The sequence below is a fragment of the Malurus melanocephalus genome, unplaced genomic scaffold (genome assembly GCF_030028575.1).
Source record: "Malurus melanocephalus ecotype Western Australia unplaced genomic scaffold, MMel_1.1 scaffold_243, whole genome shotgun sequence".
NCBI classification, from domain to species: domain Eukaryota; kingdom Metazoa; phylum Chordata; class Aves; order Passeriformes; family Maluridae; genus Malurus; species Malurus melanocephalus.
The window spans coordinates 567,702-586,106 of record NW_026623475.1 but is presented as its reverse complement, the minus strand read 5'-3'; the positions used below and the strand labels follow the sequence as shown (position 1 = coordinate 586,106).

The following is an 18,405-nucleotide window of genomic DNA, read 5'->3' as shown; positions in this document are numbered from 1 at the left end:
GTGTAACACCCTCTGGCTTTAAGTGTCTTATACAAGCCTTTACTCACTCAGCACTGAGCTGTGCCTAAGCTGGGATTGAGGGAGAATCCTATTTAGGAAAACACCCTTTGATGAAGGAAGCGTGAAGCAAAGAGGAATTTTTGCACGGATGTTTCCAAGTGTGACGGGCACAGCAGTGCCACGACCATCTCCATCCAGAAGGGCTCCTGGGGCATTGCAGACACCTCRGCATGAGAGGGGAGCCCTGATTCAGCCCTGAGCATCTCAGCTGGCTGTGGTTGAGGATTATGAGAGCTGTTTTGATCAGGGGAAAATTTCTGTTTTTAGCACAGGCGGCAATTAAAATAGCTCGCGAATCTCAACGCCTCGGGGAGCTGTCATAAAAGGAGGAAGAAAATCCATCTTCTGGACTCCCCTGCAGCCASAGATGAGCCTGGAGGGAGCAGAGGAGAGGAGAGCCTGAGGTTCACCTGGTGGAAAAGGACAAGCCGAGACCTCGAGCCGGATAGCGCCACTTTGATCCCGAGATGGCTGTGGAGGATCTCCGGGCTTCCAGCACCCCTTTCTCGCTCTCCTTTTCGGGCAGTGGCTTCCTGGCCCTGTACCAGGTTGGGGTGGTGCAGTCCCTGCTGGAGTTGGCTCCTGAACTCCTCAAGTCTGCCTGCAAGGTCTACGGCTCCTCGGCCGGGTCGCTCATCGCTGCCGCCGTCGTGTGCGGCGTCGGCCTCGGTAAGAAACCCACGGCCTCGAGTCCTTAGGGCAGTTTTGTTACAGAAACTTGGGGGCTTTTGTTCCACAAACCAGGGGCTTTTGTTCCAGAAAGCCAGGGTGATGCCTCGGGGTGCTGCTGGGGCTGGTGGAACTCTCCTCGCCCACCAGGCGTTACAGAAAGCTGAGGTGCTGCCCTGTTTGGCAGCTGGCGTGGCGCAGTTTTGGGCGGTGTGAGTTGAAAAAGMCGTTTCTTGCATTTCCCTGGCTTCTGGTGGGCAGATCCTGCAGGGGAGAATCTGGTTGTTCCTGTGTTCCACTGGGTCGTTTTCCTGCTCCTGCTGGAGGAGCAGATCTCCTGCCCTCCTGCTCAGAGGTCCAAGGGGTGCTGAGATGTGTCCCAAAGCCAACCCGTGCAGCCGTGGGGGTGGATTTGTCCATGTAAAGACCCTTTTTCCCTCTGGATCATGTTCTTTGGGATCTTTAGCTATGAGGGGCTGTCATACAGGTATCTCTAGGGCTGGCAGCTTTGTTTGCATGGCACTTTGGGTTATCCCACTCACCCTTCCCAGATGAAGGGAAGATTGCATTCCCATCTTTGGGTTCACCTTTCCCTGTGGCCAAAGCTCAGGGGTTCCTCAGCAGGATATTCCTGAAGGAACAGCACTCGCTGGTCCAGCCCAGGGCTGGGATCTCTAATTGCTGCTAAACGGGTTTTCCTCTGACCTTCTTTCAAGTGTGGGAACGGGCCCCTCTAGCAAGAACATCCTCCATGTGTAGAATTAATTCGGAGTGGTTAATCCACTTTTAATAATCACATCCTCCCATATTTCCAATTAGTGCCCATGTGTAAACAAGCGTACACAAGACTTAAGGCTCTGAAGGCTAATCCAAGCTCTCCTTTGAGCAATGGGGACATTTAGGATGAGCAGAGGRTTTTGGGGACCAAATAACGATGGAGAAAGCTGGGAGGGAACACACAGTTCCTGAAACCTCTGGTGGATGCTGGAACTGTTCTGCTGCAGCTAAAAATAATCCAAAACATCGGCAAATATGTTTAGACAAGGCAGAAAGGAACATTTCTGCCCACGTGGGGATGAACTCCTCCACAAATAAGCAAGGGCCCCAAATTTTCTGATTCCTCCTGTTGCTGTACTGGGCGGAGCTGGAGCTGTCCAGCAATTGAAATTTGGTTACATTTGGTAACTGCTCTTGCTGCGGGCACCAGTCCTGAACTGGACATCTGCTTCCCTGGGGTGGAAGGCATCATCTGCTCAGAGAGGCTGAGGTGATCTTGTGCCCAAAATATCTTCCTCGGAGGAAGAAAAGACGTTTTGGATAATGATGGCTCTGAYTGGGTTTCTAACACGGAAAATGAATGTGACGCAAATTCTGTCATATTCACACTGGGGACGATAGGGGCAAAAAGAAGGTGATAGATGTGTTTGGGGTGGCTGCAGTCAGGTGCCTGTCCTGGCCCCGGCTGGGTGAGGAGCTGGGAGCTCCCTGAGCCAGGCTGTCCTCTGTGACCCCRGYGGTCACCTCGTGGGGACACRATTGTCACCAGCTGCTGCAGGCAGGGACAGTCCCACTGCTGCCAGGGTCATACCTGACCCCTCCAAGTCAAAACCCCATCCAGAGCCAGAGCCCCCCCAAGCTGGACTCGGCTCTCACCTCCTCCCCAGCAGTTTTTCCAGGTTTCCAGGACACAGAGCAGCCAGACAGTGCCCTGGGGATGCCCCACCTCCCTGGGGTGTGCCCGGCTCTTTCGGCATCCCCGCAGACCCCGTGTAAACCCGCCTGGCATTAATCGTGGCCCCACACGGCCTCGGCATCCGTTCAAACACTCGTAACCCCTCTTAATGCTTGTGTTGCTCCAGTTGCCTTCGGGACACYGCACCTAATCCGTCTGTCTGTCCGCACAATCCCATGAGATGGCACGGAAACCTCTGCCCCTCCAAAGCCGTGGTCTGAGCCAGCCCCGTGGCCTCAGGCTGGTGCAGGGTCCCAGGAGCCCACCCGGGTGMCAGGACAGCTCTTGGCAGCTCTTCAGAGCTGGATGAGCTTTCACTGCAAGAGTTTAATCCCCTCCAGGTGGGAGATTCCCCCAGGTCAGCTCCCCACGTCAGCAAAGGGACCAAATTCCCTCCACGGGATATGGCTGCCCACGGGGTTCGCTGCTCTCCTGTTCCTCTCCATCACCACAGAACCTGCAAAACCCAGAGTCTCCCAAGCCCTTGGCCGGGGCTCTGCTCCTTTAATCCAGCTCCATGTGCAGACTGACACATGTCATGGCTAACACCACCCCAGAGGTCACCTGAGGTGCTTGGGTCAGCCGGAATCCCAGCAACGTGGAGCCAGGACAGGCGGCCTCAGGAGATTCCTGAGCAGAGCAGGTGGCCCTGGTCCTCAGCTGGGAGCCATCCCAGATCCCTGTAGATTCTGGGGCTGCCCACGTGGAGAACCGGAGGTGGAGGCAGGAATGTGATGTGCAAGTCACATTGGCCTGGATAATTCAGTGCCTGTACCCGTGTCCCCCTTCCTGGGGCTCTCGGGAGCCTTTCCCCGATCCCCACCAGGAACACTTTGAGGACTCACCTCTGGCACAGACCAGTATTTCACCAGTGGGGTCACACAACCATACAATGTCCTTTGAGGACGTTATGGGGGTGATCCACCCCCCTCTTACCTGCCACAACATCCCTCCTTGTAGCAGCAGTGTCATGTTGGGGTCACACAGAGGGGCTGCAAGGAGCTTTATCTGTGAGCATGTTAAAAATAGGATTAAAAATAGAACCGTTAGTGCAGCAGGGTTATTGACATTGTCTCCATCTTTCCCCCTGCCTCTCTTTCAGATGACCTAAAGGAGTTTTTCTTTGCACTGGCAACGGAAGTCAGGAAAACCATCCTGGGCCCCCTCTCTCCCAAGTGCAGCTTGCTGGCCAAACTCAAGACTGTCCTGCAGCGGATGCTGCCCGAGGATTCCTACCTGCTGGCCTCGGGGMGGCTGCACATCTCGCTCACCAGGGTGGTGGATGGTCAGAATGTCATGGCCTCGGAGTTCAGCTCCAAGGAGGAGCTCATCCAGGTACGGAGCCCTTCCTCTGATGCTGTGGGAACACTGTTTTCTACTCGAGATGAGGACAATGTCAGGAGCTGTGGTCCCACCACTACGAGCTCTATGAGCTTCGAGGGAGGGAGGAAGGTGTGAGCTCCAGGGTCAGAGGGAACAAACTGAGCTAAAAGAGCAGCAGGTTTGTTTCCAGCCTCACGCAGCCAATGCTGGGGCTCTAATAATGACTCTTTGCAAAGTCAGCCAGCGCTGATGGGACCTCTCAGCTCTCCCCACAGGTCTCTCCTCAGCCAAGCCCCTCTGGCTGTGATTTTCCTGGTTGCCTCAGCACTTTCCTGGGAAGGAAGAGCTGGACAAAGCTGCTGCCAAGCAACAAGCAGCTCATTAACGAGTAAATTATCTGCTGGGGGTAGAATCTCGAGCAGAGCCGACTGGGTCCCTTGTCCCAGGGAGAGAGTAGAGGATGGCARCTCCATGGAGATGTTGGAGTTCACCCCATGGTGCGTCCTCTAGGTGACCCAGGAGCCTGGGAYGTTCATTCCCTGCTGATGAGATTGGTTGCAAACGCCCCAGCAGCGGCTTTACCACTGACAAATTCCAGCAGGGCCAGAATGCCTTGTGAGAGTATCTTGGTTTTGTCCAAAAGCCCGCAAAGATGGAAATTGGCCCCAAAGTTTCACCAAAGGGCAGTGTCAGACAGTGATATGTAGATTTATACSTATGAATTCGGGCAGCTATAAAATTACAAAATGCAGTGTTGTGCCCTGCTCCAGAGAAGGGTTTCCAMTTTAATGAAATGAGATGTTGTCCCCTTCTCAAAGCCTTTCTTGCCACAGTCCAGAGCAAAGTCCAGGTGGCACCAACAGCTTGGCTCCAGACTTCATCAAAGCTGGATTTTCAGGCACCAMGTCAACAGCTTTAGTCCAGAAGAAATTTGACAGGAACACTGACTTCTGCAATCCCTCTCCTCTCCAGGCTCTTCTCTGCAGCTGCTTTCTTCCTATTTACTGTGGATTCATCCCTCCATCCTACCGAGGAGTGGTGAGTGATATTTCCTCTAAAACAGGCTCCCAGCAGGGTTTGAACTTTACATTCCTCGGAGCAGGGAGGGTTAGACATGTCCAGGCTTTTTTTTTTTTCGTTGATGGAGGATGATAAAGCCTTTTAGCTTGTTCTTCACCCATCCTAAGATGATAGCTGGGTGGCATTGCCATCTGGAGAGCCCTCTCCTGCTTTGCCCATGGACTGAGCGTGGATAACCAAACCCAGCCTTGCTGATATCTGAGTGAGATGAGGGAACACCCACAGTGGGGACCTTGAGACACCCTCCAGTGATCCCAGGCAGGGTCTGTCTGCAGCACAGGCTGGTCCCTGGGCTCAGGTGCTGATTACTATGGTTCAGATACTGGGAGTTTGTGGGAGGATCCTCTCCCAGCCCAGAGTGTTTCCCTGCTCTGTGCTTGTCTGAGGGAAGGAGGAGTTCAGCGGTGTTTGCCAGTRCAGCCACTCCCAGGGCTGGGACAGGCACAGCTTCTCTGGTTTGGGTTAAAAAGGACCTTAAAGCCCATCCCATCCCACCCCAGCCATGGCAGGGACACCTTCCACTGTCCCAGGGTGCTCCCCGTCCAACCTGGCCTTGGACACTTCCAGGGATCCAGGGGCAGCCACAGCTTCTCTGAGCACCCTGTGCCAGGGCCTGCCTCAACATCTATCCCTAATGGAAGTGGGAAGCCATTGCCCCATGTCCTGTCACTCCATCCCTTGTCCAAAGTCCCTCTGCAGCCCCCTTGGAGGCCCTTTAAGCATTGGAAGCGGGTCCAGGACCCTTGGAAGTGWTGCAGGATGGGGTTTGGAACACACTGGGACAGTGGAAGGTGTCCCTGCCCATGGCAGGGGGTGGAGCAGGATGACCTTTAAGGTCCCTTCCTCCCCATCCCATACTGGAATCTGTGATTGCCGTGCAAGACCCCTCGCTTGAACATTTAATTGCATCAGCTGCAACTTCCAATCCCACTGAGGTGGGTGGTAAATCAAGATTGCTTTTGGAATACAGCAATGGACATTTTCCTTGTCCATTGTGTAATCCCCCAGGGATCTGCAGGGAATTATTAAATGTGGGGCTCCTACCAATTGAGCTCAGGACTCAAAAGTTGTACAACACTGTGCATTTGGTGATGTCTCAATTGGCTCTTGACTGCCAAAAACTGTTGTACAAAGCTTTGTGAAGGAAAATAATCACATTTCCCGTTCTATAACTGCTGTGGATTGCAGCACCTGGTCAAGGGGTTGGCTGGGTGCCACAGGCAGGGCAGGGGAAGGAGATGGCAAAGAGATGAAGAGCACGGGTGGGAAGAGACRCTGTTGGAARGGGGAAAGGAGGACAAGCTGGGACMGASTCRTGGCAGGAGTGTCACCAGTGCAGCTGCTGCTTCCCAGCCTGGTGACACTGCAAAGGTCCCAAAGCAAACCCTCCCTCTGCTCTCYCCCAGCGCTACGTGGAYGGAGGCTTCACGGGCCTGCAGCCRGTGTCCAGCCTGGAGGAGCCCGTGATCACCGTGTCCCCRTTCACCGGCGAGCTGGACATCTGTCCCCGGGACTGCCCCGCCATCTTCTTCTGCTTCCAGATCTTCAACGGCAGCATCCAGATCTCCATTGAGAACCTGTGCAGGATCAGCTACGCTCTCTTCCCGCCCAGCACCATGGTGAGCCCCCCAGGACTTCTCCCAGCTTAGTTCTGCCTAAAATAAATTAATKCTGCCCCTGCCTTCTCAAGATGAAAGGTTGAGCTCAATCTCTGCTATTAATTAATGGAATTTCAAAGGGGACAGCACCCACTGCTTCTGCAGTACATTTTTGGGGTGGGGGGGGGGGGCATTGCTGATGGGTGGTCACAGCCTGCAAASGACCAGATGAAAACAGATGATCCCTAAGGTCCATTCCAATCCAAAGCATTCTGTGTTTCTCTGACTGGGACTATGGTGGATGGAAACCAACCAGAGCTTGCTGCCCTCCCAAATGGGCCACCCCAACCCTCCACAGAYAAACAGCTTAGAACAGATCCTGTAGGGCCGGGATTGGGGCTATTCAGTKACCTCAAATGTTTTTCTTTGCAGGTTTTGAACGACATTTTCTCCCAGGGGTACCAGGACACTGCCCTTTTCCTGTACAGGAACAGTAAGTGGCACCCCAAGACCCGAGGGGCACCTCYRGGTGTGAYAYACACAAACRTCACCTCTTTCTCTCCRTGTCTCCCAGATGCCTTTGGCTTTAAYTACTTCGATGGCAATTTCCGCTTCGGCAGCACCTGTGGGAAGAATGATTCTGGACAATCCAATGGGGCACACCCCGGCCTGTACAAAAGGGTYCCTCAGTGCCTGACCCCTTACTTCCTGCCAGGTGAGGATTTGTGGGGTTCAGCTTGGGTTCGGAGCTGCTGCAGCCTTCAAGAGGAGCAATGYTATATTTAAGATACCATTGAGTCATTTATTACAGTAAATATTTCTGTCAGGAAGAGACTTTGCAAGAGTAGCTCAAGCTGGACTCTGACCTGAGCTTCAGTACYTACCTGAGGATGACAAGAAGAATTATTGCATTCATTTCATTGTTTCTAATTACTGATCTTTATTTTCTTCTGTGCTGTCATTCCTGGCTGCAGGCTTGTGGAAGAAGGAGCAGGTGAACGGGCTGCAGGACCCACTGGCGAAGGTGCTGCTGCAGCCCTACAGGCTCCCAGCTTTATTCAGGAAGGGGTAAGAACATCCCAGCAGAGGCATCAGGGAATGACACACAAACCAGGGGGTGTGGTGGGGCAGCTGAAGGGATTCGGTGTTCTCTGAAGATCCAAGGGAGAGCCAGAATGGCTTGCAGGAACACCATAGGATCACCTGGTTATGGGAAAAATGATTACTGTGAGCATTTACCATGGACACCCTCCCYTTCTGCTGCCTTTACCCATCACTAAACTCAGCCCCCTGTTTGCCTTTGCAGGGTGAAGAAAGTGTGGGGGCTGCTGGAAGGTGTCAGCTCCCTGCTACAGCGAATCCACAAGTTCCTCCAAATTTTGGTGCCTGGTTTGACGAAGAGAGCTGGGGACAGGAGGTGAGGGGCTGGGGGATGCAGACCCTCGGTGGATGGAGTGCAGGGGGCAGAGCAGGGAAACCTTTGGGAGCCTCACCCGTGGGTGACTGATGCTGAGCRTGGCTAAAATCTCCAAATCTGGAGAAGCTCACATTAAAAATAGCTATTTTTTTCCCTCCTGTGATATAATTTTGATATCTCAAAGGAGCTACAAACCAGCTTAGTACCACTTCCCTACTGCAATACAATAATGTTGTAGATTTTTATCTGCTGGGCTCTGGCCTCACACACATTCACCAAGATCCTGAGAGATGTTCTGGCACAAAGCTCTCAAGGATTTAAGGCACTGAACYTGTCACACTGCTTTTAATCTGTATCTCCCCAAAACCTGCTTGTGAGTTCATGCCTGTGCAGCTGCCTAAGAGATCAAAGGGATTTCACCCTGAGGCAGCTGCAAACTTTTCAGCTGTGAGAAAGCCCTTTGGAGTCAAACATTCCTGGGGCTGCTCATCCCTGTCAGTCCATCGAGCCTGACTCAGCTCTCACCTTGTCCCCACAGGTAACAAGGATCATCCTGCATGGGCCCTGGGGGTCTCCAGCTCTGTCTCAGGATGTGGTGAGCATCACCAGMACGCACCAACATGGCTGATGGTTCTCAAAGGAGTTTTTGGGGAGTATTTTCTTCAGAACCTGCCTGGTTGTGTCTCCAGTGYTGCCACTGCAGTGCCCCTGCTCAGGCTGGACCTGCTTTTCCACGATGGCCAAGGCAAAGCTCTGGGGCTGCTCCTGGGACCCACCCCAGGCTGTAGGGGCCACCTCAGCCCAGTCCTTTCCCTRCCCAGTCCATCTCCTCCCCAACAGCAGCATTCCTTCCCTGATTTAATGCAGATTACAGGTTGGGCATTTACCAGAAAATGCCATATTTATGTGTTTTCCTCCTACTCAAAAACTTTCAGAGAGATTCCTGAGACAAAGAGAGAGAGAGAGGGAGAAAGGGAGGGAAACCTTAAGGAGCATCACACTGGGCAGGAATTAATTTTTGTCCAGTTCCCTGAAGTTTTTTTTACTGATTATCAATTCTTGAGCCTCACAACCCCCATAGCTCTGCATGATTGAGGGGGCACTCCCACCCCCAGCCTGTGGAGGTGGGATTGCATTTGGATCCCCCTGGAAATTGCAGCTGCGGAGAAGGATGGAGAAACCTAAAGATTAACTTCCTCCTACTTCAGAGTCCTGCAGGCTGCATTTCCTGACATTTCACAAATAATTGAGTTCTCCTGCCATTGTCTGTAAGTCAGGGCCACACACAGAGCATGGCCCARGMAAACACACCCTGTGCTGCTGGTCTGTACACAGAATTAAGCGGCAGCACTCTGAATTTTCCCAAATTTGTGTTGCACATCAGAGGCTGAAGGATTGGCTCTGCCCCAAGTGTGTCTGGTTGGTTCCCGACAGGCAGCAAATGGATCCCAACAGCACCAGCTGTTTATTGGAGTAAACAGCCTGTTTAATTGCACAAAAGGAAAGGGAACAGAGGGAAATTTCATCCAAAGAGTCCTGGAGACTGCAGGAATGAATGTGGGGAGTAGATGAAGGCAGCTTTGATGTAACCAGACTCAGAGTTAGCGATGAATGCTCTGTGAAAGATCAGTATCCTGTGTTCTGCCATCTCTGGTTGAAGTCAGTGACCTGGAAATATTTTCTCTGGCACAAGTTTACTAAAAGAAACCTGGATGGTTATTTCCTAGTCCCAACTTTCTCACAGAATGGTTTGGGTTAAAAAGGATCTTAAAGATCACCCAGACTCACCCCCTGCCATTGGCAGTAACATCTTCCACTATCACAGATTGTCCCAAGCTCTGCCCARCCTGGYCTTGGACRCTTCCAGGGATCCAGGGGCAGCCAYAGCTTCTCTGGGCASCCTGTGCCAGGGCCTTCCCATCCTCACAGGGAASRATTTCTTGCCAATGTCCTGTCTAACCCTGCCCTCTGGAGCCATTCCAACTCATCCTGTCACTCCAGTTCCTGATGAGCAGTCCCTCTCCAGCTTCCCTGCAGCCTCTTCAGATCTTAGAAGTAGTTCAAGTCTCCACAAAACCTTCTCCAGGCTGAACTTTCTCAGCCTATCTTTATAGGGAAGATGCTCCAGTCCCCTTATAATTTTCTGGCCCATTTTGATGGATCCCATTTGCATTGGATCCTGCCTGCTCCTGTCTTTGATCCACCCAGGATTGATTTACATCTCTCAACCACTGCAGCTAAAGCCAGGCTGCTCAAATCCAGCTGTTCCTGCCACAGGGCAAAGTCAAAGGCTCACAGACACCCACCCCTCCCCAGGCAGGGACAATCAAACCATTATTTGCTTTTGTACCTCTGCTCCCTCCCACTTACCCAACAGCTCTTTTTCCAGGCTCCTGCAAGCACCATGCCCACTTCCAGGAAGGATTTTACCATTTCAGACAGCCTGAGGAAGTTACCCTGCTGAAATTTGGATTAAAATACCCCCAAGAAAATTCTTATCTAGGAATTGGACTTCCAAATCCATTAAATTTGCATGAAGTTTGCATCTGCAAACTTCAGCCACAAATAGGAGCATAGCTTAAACTGCCCAGGGCATCTCACATGCCCCATGTGGTGCTTGATCACAAAAAAAAAAATGAGTAAAACTTTGAGAGCTTTAACAAAAAAACAGCCTGCAAGGAATCCTCAAACTAAAATGTCTCAGCACAGAACCCTCCAGCTCCAAACCTGCAGGAATGAGTAAGAAATAAGTATTTAATGACTCAATATTCAAATCAGCTGGGTTTTGCTTTATTAATCCCTCATCTGTTCAGGCAAGCAGAGCTGGTGTTGTCTCCTCTCATGAGGAGCTTGGGGCTAATGGCAACAGGAAGCTTTGCCAGAGGGAATGGATAGAGGCAAAGTTTGGCATTGATTGGAATCACCTTGTGCAGGAGTTTGTTTCACCCCAAGGAAGCACAGTGGGAACCCCAGGTGCACCCAGATGGGATAGAACCAGCCTGAAATTTCTCTCCAGGGGTGGGAATCACCCAAGGGCTGGGACAGAGATAGAAGGGSCTGTGAAATTGTTGTCACAGTCCGTGTGCTCCTCGGGGCAGGTCAGGCTCTGTTCCAAGTTGATCATTGCCTCTTTAAAACATAAACTGGGGCCAAAGGCAGCAGCAGGGTCACAAATGCTCTTCTGTGGCTGGCCTCRCCCTAAAGGGAATAAAACCATGTTGGTCAGTCTGACAGACACCTCTGGCAGTTCATGTGGGACAAACTGAATTCAAATGCCTGGGCAGAGCTGCTTCCCTTCCTCCTGTTGTCTAAAAGGCAGCAGGTTTTGGTATCCTTAAAATGCCACCCTTGTACCCTTGTCCTGTTGCTTGTCTCGTTCTGCTTTGAACTCAGCAGAAACGTGAAGCCTGAAGGAAGGGAAGAGAGTTTGGACACAACCCAAGACAGCAGGAGCTCCCTCTGGAGCTGGATCCCACTGCAGGTCTAGGGGAGGAGTCTGACCCATGCAACCGAGCCCAGCAAAGCCAAACACGTGCCCAGTCGTGCCTGTGGACCCAGCTCTTGGCTGCAGGTGCTCTGTGCCAGTCTCTGCTTCCAGTCTAGGCACTAAGGAGGGTGCAATTCCTTGTGCAATTGTCCTGCTGGGCACATGGAGAATAAACAAATCSGTTTGGATAACCTGCTAATCCAGCCCCAGCCTCATGGGATTGCAAGCTCCAGACACTTGTTCTTTGGAMATAACACTTGTTCAAGAAATCAGGTACAAGTTGTTCACAAGTTTCTCCCCCTGCTGCTTTGGTAGCATTGATGATATTCTAGTTTTGCACAGATAAACACTGAAATAGTGTTTTCCTGGCCTTGATCAGCAGGCCTTTTCCTCCCCAGAACTGGAAAATCTGATGTGCTTCTCCTCAGGAGACTGAGACCCTGGACTCACCCCTTGGCTCTCTGGCCTAACAAATGTTAGGCTCTCTGTTAGGCTCTCTGGCCTAACAAATGAGCCCTGATGCCTCCAATAGGAGGAAATTTTCACCTGGGGCAGGTGAAAAATGTTGCAGCCCAGCTGCAAACCAGAGACAGCGATTCCTGATAGCCCAGAGCTGCCCAACATCCAAAGAAACCTTGATCCTACTGTGTGACTTCCAAAAGCTCCAAGTAGCTCAGACTGATGGAGCTTTTACAAAAACAATCAGGGAAGCGACTTGTACAGCCTAGCACTGTGTCCTGCATTTCTTAGTGGGTCTAGAGTTGGTTTGTTTTCAATGRAAATATCTTCCTTGCTTCCATTTTATGTTTTCCAAACTTTTCTTTTTAGATCTGGAAAGGTAACAATCCTATTCTTTCCCCTTTATATTCCTCATTTGGTGTGGGCCTCCTAGATATAGCAGAWYAATAKTTGGRTCTTTTTTYCACTTTTTATGYAATTTATGTGGCTACATTTTAATTAATTATCATGTTGAAAGAGCTGTGTAATTTTTCCTAAGCTGATAATTTCTGAGACATTGAAAGACTCAGAAAGAAAAAGAAAATAAAGAATAAAATTGAAAGAAACATTGCATTTCATCAGATGTTTCTTTGTATTTTCTGGTAACAATGAACTGGAAACTGAGATACTAAGGACTCATGGTTTTCCATGCAAAACTAAAATGGGAAAGGGCATTATTTTGCATAGGATTGCAGAAAACTACAGAGTTTGGATTTAAACCAGCCTTGTGTTGCTTTAAAATGACACAAGTAGAGGTTTACCTGCAGCTCTAACATRCTTTCCTTGCATTAAGTATTTCTGTGGCTGCAGCCAGAGTTCCTAAGGAGAAGGTACCTTGAACCCTTGAGACACCCCTGATGAAGGGATGTGTGGGCAGAACCTGTTATTACCTCACAAAGTGAGAAAATACATGGCTTTCCCCATGGAAAGATCTCCTTTTTCACAGAGTCCTTCTGACCCAGCCACAAATGAAGGCTCAATCCCCACCCAAATCGAGGGTGACAGTTCTGTGGGAGGTGTCACTAGTGACCCCTGACCCAAGCGGGGACTTTCTCCCATTCCTGATGTTCTCACCTGCCCYAGAGCCTCTTTGAGCACAGACAGCCCTGGGCAAGTGTCACTTGAAAACTGATGGGGTAAAGAAAGAGCTGGTTCTTTACCTTCCTGGGGTTTGAGAAGGTGGTGGGGGGCTTCCTATTCCTCATTATGCACTGCCTGGCTGATCCGTGGGTTCTCTTTGGCGTCATCCTCATGATCCATGGCTCTGGAGTGAGGAACTGTCAGTTGTGGCTTCAGGTGCAGGGCCTCTTCACCATTTTGATATGATTCATTGGCCAAGGAAAGCGTGAAACCCTCAAAGTAATTCACCTGGACTTCACCTGGTGGAAGAGAATCCAGCTCTCACTGCTTGTTGCTCAACTTCCAGGTCTGCTGGCTGGCAAACAGGGATCCCCAGGGCTCAGGGATCACCAAACATTGCTGCTTTRTGCATCAGGGTTTATCAAACACCACACAGGGCACCTGAGCCTGCACTTCTGTCCTGGGACATGTGTTCCCTGGGACAAAGCTCTGCCATGCCCAGGGTGGCAGAGAAAAGGGAATTGTGGCTCCAGAGGAAGAGGCCAGAACTCAAGTAATCCCCAGGAATATAAGCATTTCTCTGCCCCACTCACTCTGGGGCAGCTTTTCTTACCTTGTACCAGCAAAGCACCGATGTGAGGGAAGCACCCAACCTACCTGTCCTCACTCCCAGTCACTTACTGAGTCTYTTTAAGAAGGAGATCGTGTCCTGGTAGCCATCGATAAAAAAGCGGTCCATGGCCTGTGGGGGGAGGTGGCAGTCAGGGCAGCTGGGCAGCTGCAGGGACTCATGGCTCTGGGTACCTGGAAGAGTGGCTCACTTGAAATGTGGGAAACTGAAAAATGTGCAGYAAGCGGCGGATATTCAATTTTGAGATCTGCAAGATAGAATCAGAGAGCTGGAAGGYCAAGAAGGCAGCTGGGCCATCCTTGGGGCAGATGTCGTACTCGCCGGCGAAGGCGGAGATKGTGATGGTGCGGCGGGACACGAAGTCGGCTGTCCACATGGCCAGCTCTCCATCCACGTAGCGCTRGGAGAGAAAACAGGGAGCCCTGAGCCTTGCCCCTGGCACAGAGAGCAGTGCTGTTCACACGGGCAAACATCTGGGGTTTGTTCCCCACCCAGGCCCCACAAGACTGAAATTCTGCAGCTCCAGAGATCCCCWTCCCACCCATGGCTCCATGCCCGCCCTCCTCCCTTCCAGCAGAAACATTACTGTAATGAAACTGGGAGGAAAGAGCAGCAGAAGGGAGTTGAGGCAACCCCAGGGACAAGGGGAGGATGGATAATTTTGTGAGAAGCTCAGTTCTGTCTGCAGTGAGGTCAGGGTGCTGTTCTTCCCTCTGCAGACAYTGTGGGAACACAGCCTTGAGCTACTTTGGTGGCAAACACAGGTACAAATGTCCTTAAAGCCACCACTGGAGAAAGGACAGAGCCTGGAGGGACCCTGGGCTTGAACTGGGAGAGGGTCTCCAGACCACAAGKCTACTCACCACCCCACGGTACTTGGGAGGGGAAATTCCAAAATACAAGGGGATGAAGCAGCTGCACGTCAGGGCCTGTGGGTGAAATAGGAAGAACAGAGATGAAGGCAGAGCTACAGAAACTGCTGCCTTTGGGAGTGGTGGCTCGTCTGTGAATGCCAAACCAGTGCTCCCAGGTGGGTTATTGGGCACCACTGACTGCTGCACACCACACTGTGTCTGATACCCACAGTGAGGGCAGAGAAGTAGGAAGGGAACCTGTGAAATGCCTCAATTTGCTCCCTGCACGCTCAAAATAACTCCGCCAGCAAGCAAAGGGGCTGATTTTTAAAAATTGTTTCAGCTTGTCTGGATTCAGAGGGTGGCAAGGACACAAATCATGGCATGGATTGCAATGGACCAAGGCCTGCTAGGATAAGACAGGGAGTGGTGTTTTTTAACTAAAAGGGGGAGATTTAGATATTGGGAAGAAATTTTTACCATGAGGGTGGGGAGACCCKGGCACAGGTTGCCCAGAGAAGCTGTGGCTGCCCCAGCCCTGGAGGTGTCTGGATGGGGTTTGGAGCACCCTGGGATAGTGGAAGGTGTCCCTGCCCGTGTCAGGGGGTGGAATGAGATGAGCTTTAAGCTCCCTTCCAACCCAAACCTGCCTGGGATTTTGTGCTGTGGGACATGGCCAGGCAGCAAATCTCACATWGTTCCTCCCTCATGGGGTGGCTGTGGCAGCTCCCACCTGGATCAGCTCCTCTTTGGTGTCAAACTCGGACACTGTCACTGTTCTCCAGTCGTGCAGGCGGGTGAGGACAACTTGCAGCTTTCCAGACACCAGCTCATGGGCATTTGGAGGCAGGAATTTGCGTAAGGCTTTCCTTAGGAGCCGAAGCACTCCTCCTCCAGGGGCTAACCCCAGAAAAGAGATTTTCAGTCTACTGAAGACATAGYTCTTGATCTCATCTGAAGCAAAGCAAAGCAAAGCAATCATTCTACATCCCTCATGTTGTTATTTAGGTACTATTATGTGTTATTTATATACTTTCTGAGCTGCACTTCCACTTGGGAAAGGGATATCTTACCCTGCTGCTAAATGGTCATTTAGAGTCATTGTTTTCATTAGGGATGAAGCTCTCATGAGTGGACCCAAATTTTCCAAGGACTTTCAATATTGCAGGAGGCAGAACCATTTTTTTTCTTTTCCCATTTCTCTGCATTTTCTCCACAAGGCATCTTAAAAAGTTTTAGACATCTGGGAGAAAACTGACAGGAAGACTTTGCATAACATTTCTTTCTTTTAGCTCTGCATCTACGCTGTATTAAAGTCTTTTCTTTCCCCTCTTTGTTTTGGGAATCTACCAACAATCCCAAATGCATTATTAGGGAGAGCACTTCTGATTCTTTTATTTTATATRCTTGCCATTAATTCAGGTTAATAAGACCCAATGACTATATCTACTCTGTTTTCTCTGTGCTACTTAATTTACCCACGTTTCCCAGTCTGCAAGAAGCAGTAAAAATCTGAGGAATTAACCACTGATATTGAAACAAAAATCTTGTGCAACTCCCKAATTCCCAGATATTCCATTTCTTTAGACACAAAACAAACAGAAATGTGTAGTCCTTACCCACATCACATCCACACAGTCCAGCTGTAGCTACAACAGATCCYGAAGATGAGCCATAGATCGTGTGTGCAGATTTCATTATGTCAGGAGACAAGTCCTGCAAAGCAGATAACACTCCAGCTTCGTATACGATCATGAAACTGCAGCCTCTAAACAGCATAGAGTAAGGTCTTCCCTTTTCTCCACTTATTCTCAGCATCTCTGCTAACTCCAAGCACTCCAACCACAAGAAAACAGCTGCCCAACAGCTTCAATGGGCTTTCCAGAGCCAGCCAACCCTCAGTTGTGGTTCTCTTTCCAATCACACTCTCACTGTCTTATATCCCTCTGTTTGCCATAAATCTCTGAGCCAAACATCCAGTGAAACAGCAGCAGTGGGCAGAAGTGGATGATTTGATGTCTTAATCCTCATTAAAATAAGATTACTGCATTGCAGGGTGTCTGAGGTGAGCACTGAGCTGCCGGGCAGCCCCAGGTGATGGGGACAACCACAAGTGACAAAGATAGATTGGAGGAGCAGCACAGGGGAGTGGCCAGTGGGCCCCAAACCTGAGTAATTGGGAGAGAAAAGCTACTTCCCAAAGTGGTAACTGCTTCAAGAATACCCTGGGGCTCCAGCACAAAATTCCAGCCTCTTGGGCACAGGAATCAGCAAATATTCCCTGGTACAAAAGTGTCTTGCAAAACTCTTTTGCCCCATTTGCAACTGGTTGCCAAACCCCATTCCAGGGAGTGGAGAAGCTGGCTGGATTACTAAAGAAATCACATCAGAATTTGGAGAAGGTGATTGGGTTACTAAAGAAATCACAACACAGGTTGTTTTTCTTGTTTCACAATTTCAGGGCCTGAGTTTGCTTACAAAAGGGTAAAAATACAGAGTCCAGGTAACAACCCATGGCTTTGCCTGCCTCCTACATGGCTGAGGTTTCAGTAGTGCAACAGGTTGGTAAAGATGGAAAGAGGGAGGGAAAACCATCCAACARACCCAGGGATTTATTGTTTATGCACCAAGAAATGCAGAGCCTTCTTAGCTTTGCAGCTGGGTGAGACATAGGGAAGCTGCTATAGGGAAAAGCAGCACTGAGAGCTGGGTGAGAGAGGCAAGCGGCCAACACAAACAATAACAACTTGGAGAGAGCTCTTCTGATATACATGGAAATCTAGCCAGTATCTTCAGGTAAAATGCTTCCAAAGACCCCCAGAAGATGCTTCTCTCACTCTCGATGTGTGCTGGGGCAGGGCTGGAGGAATTTGGTTGCAGCCCTGGTCTCTGTGAGGGGACTGCAAGAGAGCCCCGAGGATGTTATTGCAAAACAGACCTGAGGAGCTGTGCTGGACAAGCTGGGTTTGACAGGGCTGTGGGTTTCCCTAACTCCAAACCATCAGCCCAGGGTTAATCCAGMCCCAATTCCACACGGGAGCAGTGACACCAGATAGTGAGAGGTGAAAGGAGCAATAGGAGGAACCACCCAGGAGCCAAGGCACTGAGCCTCTTGGACATACCTTGCAGATCCCACTGCTGAGCAGCAAAATAAAACTGAAGACTCAAGACAAGAGGAATAAATATATTCCATGCCTAAGCAAGAGGTGAGACACACTGGAAATAATTTTTCATCTACTCTTCAGTGTAAGGAACTCCTAAGAATTAACTGCAATGAGAAGAGTCAACTTCAGAAGCAGTTTCTGGGGAAGGGGCATTTGGGAACCCATGGGTGAGGCACACAAAGCTTTTGAGCTCAAGGRAAACCTTGATGCCCAACTCCATGACTTGAGGAAAAAACAGAGTCAGAAGCRCCAGTATTCCCAGTGCCTCCTTCCCTAAGCCAGTAGCATGAGAGGGAACTAGAAATGTGACACGTTATTGCAATGCTTTCCAAACACAGCTGGACAACTCTGGCCCTCCAATCCCAAACCAAACCCATGGATCACGCCACACAGGCCATGTTTAACTCTTAATTGCATCTCTGTAAGGCTTGTATGGTTTGTAAATCCATTTGTTTCACCTTCTTACCCAATCTTGTAGCATGAAGAAGTAAATAGTGTTTATCTTGGAAAAGCAGAGGGAAGCCAAGACTCCACCTGCTTGCTCCCTCCTAGCAGGTAGTGCCACATCTTCCTGGCTTTGAAACTCTTGGACTGTCCCTGGTGTCTTTCAAAAGGAGGAAGGAGATAGAAAAAAAATTAGTTGGGTGGGGTTTGTGTCAGTGAGGTACCAGGACTCCAAAACGGTGAGGCTTGGAAGGGAGAAATCCAGGTGGTCGAGTAGGAGTGACCAGGGTGGCATAAACAGTGATTGGGAAATGCTGCTGTGGAAATGCAGAAGCTGTTTCTTGGCCCCTCTCTGCCCTGCCCTAGGA

At 50.5% G+C, this 18,405-nt stretch overlaps 2 protein-coding genes across 2 annotated transcripts; one reads left to right on the top strand and one right to left on the bottom strand.

Moving 5' to 3' along the window:
* Window positions 1-12,273, top strand: PNPLA1 (patatin like phospholipase domain containing 1). The gene is made up of 9 exons (XM_057375220.1): window positions 1-729; window positions 3,564-3,796; window positions 4,757-4,822; window positions 6,271-6,483; window positions 6,895-6,955; window positions 7,037-7,177; window positions 7,437-7,530; window positions 7,769-7,879; window positions 8,418-12,273. Exons 1-9 carry the CDS (start codon window positions 528-530, stop codon window positions 8,419-8,421), a joined length of 1,125 nt encoding a protein of 374 aa, XP_057231203.1. The 5' UTR covers window positions 1-527; the 3' UTR covers window positions 8,422-12,273.
* Window positions 12,274-13,674: 1,401 nt separating this feature from the next.
* LOC130578841 (omega-hydroxyceramide transacylase-like) lies at window positions 13,675-16,441 on the bottom strand. Its single transcript, XM_057375221.1, has 4 exons — window positions 16,049-16,441; window positions 15,163-15,383; window positions 14,439-14,504; window positions 13,675-13,975 (listed from the first exon to the last, which is right to left on the bottom strand). Exons 1-4 carry the CDS (start codon window positions 16,245-16,247, stop codon window positions 13,733-13,735), a joined length of 729 nt encoding a protein of 242 aa, XP_057231204.1. The 5' UTR covers window positions 16,248-16,441; the 3' UTR covers window positions 13,675-13,732.
* Window positions 16,442-18,405: the final 1,964 nt, after the last annotated feature.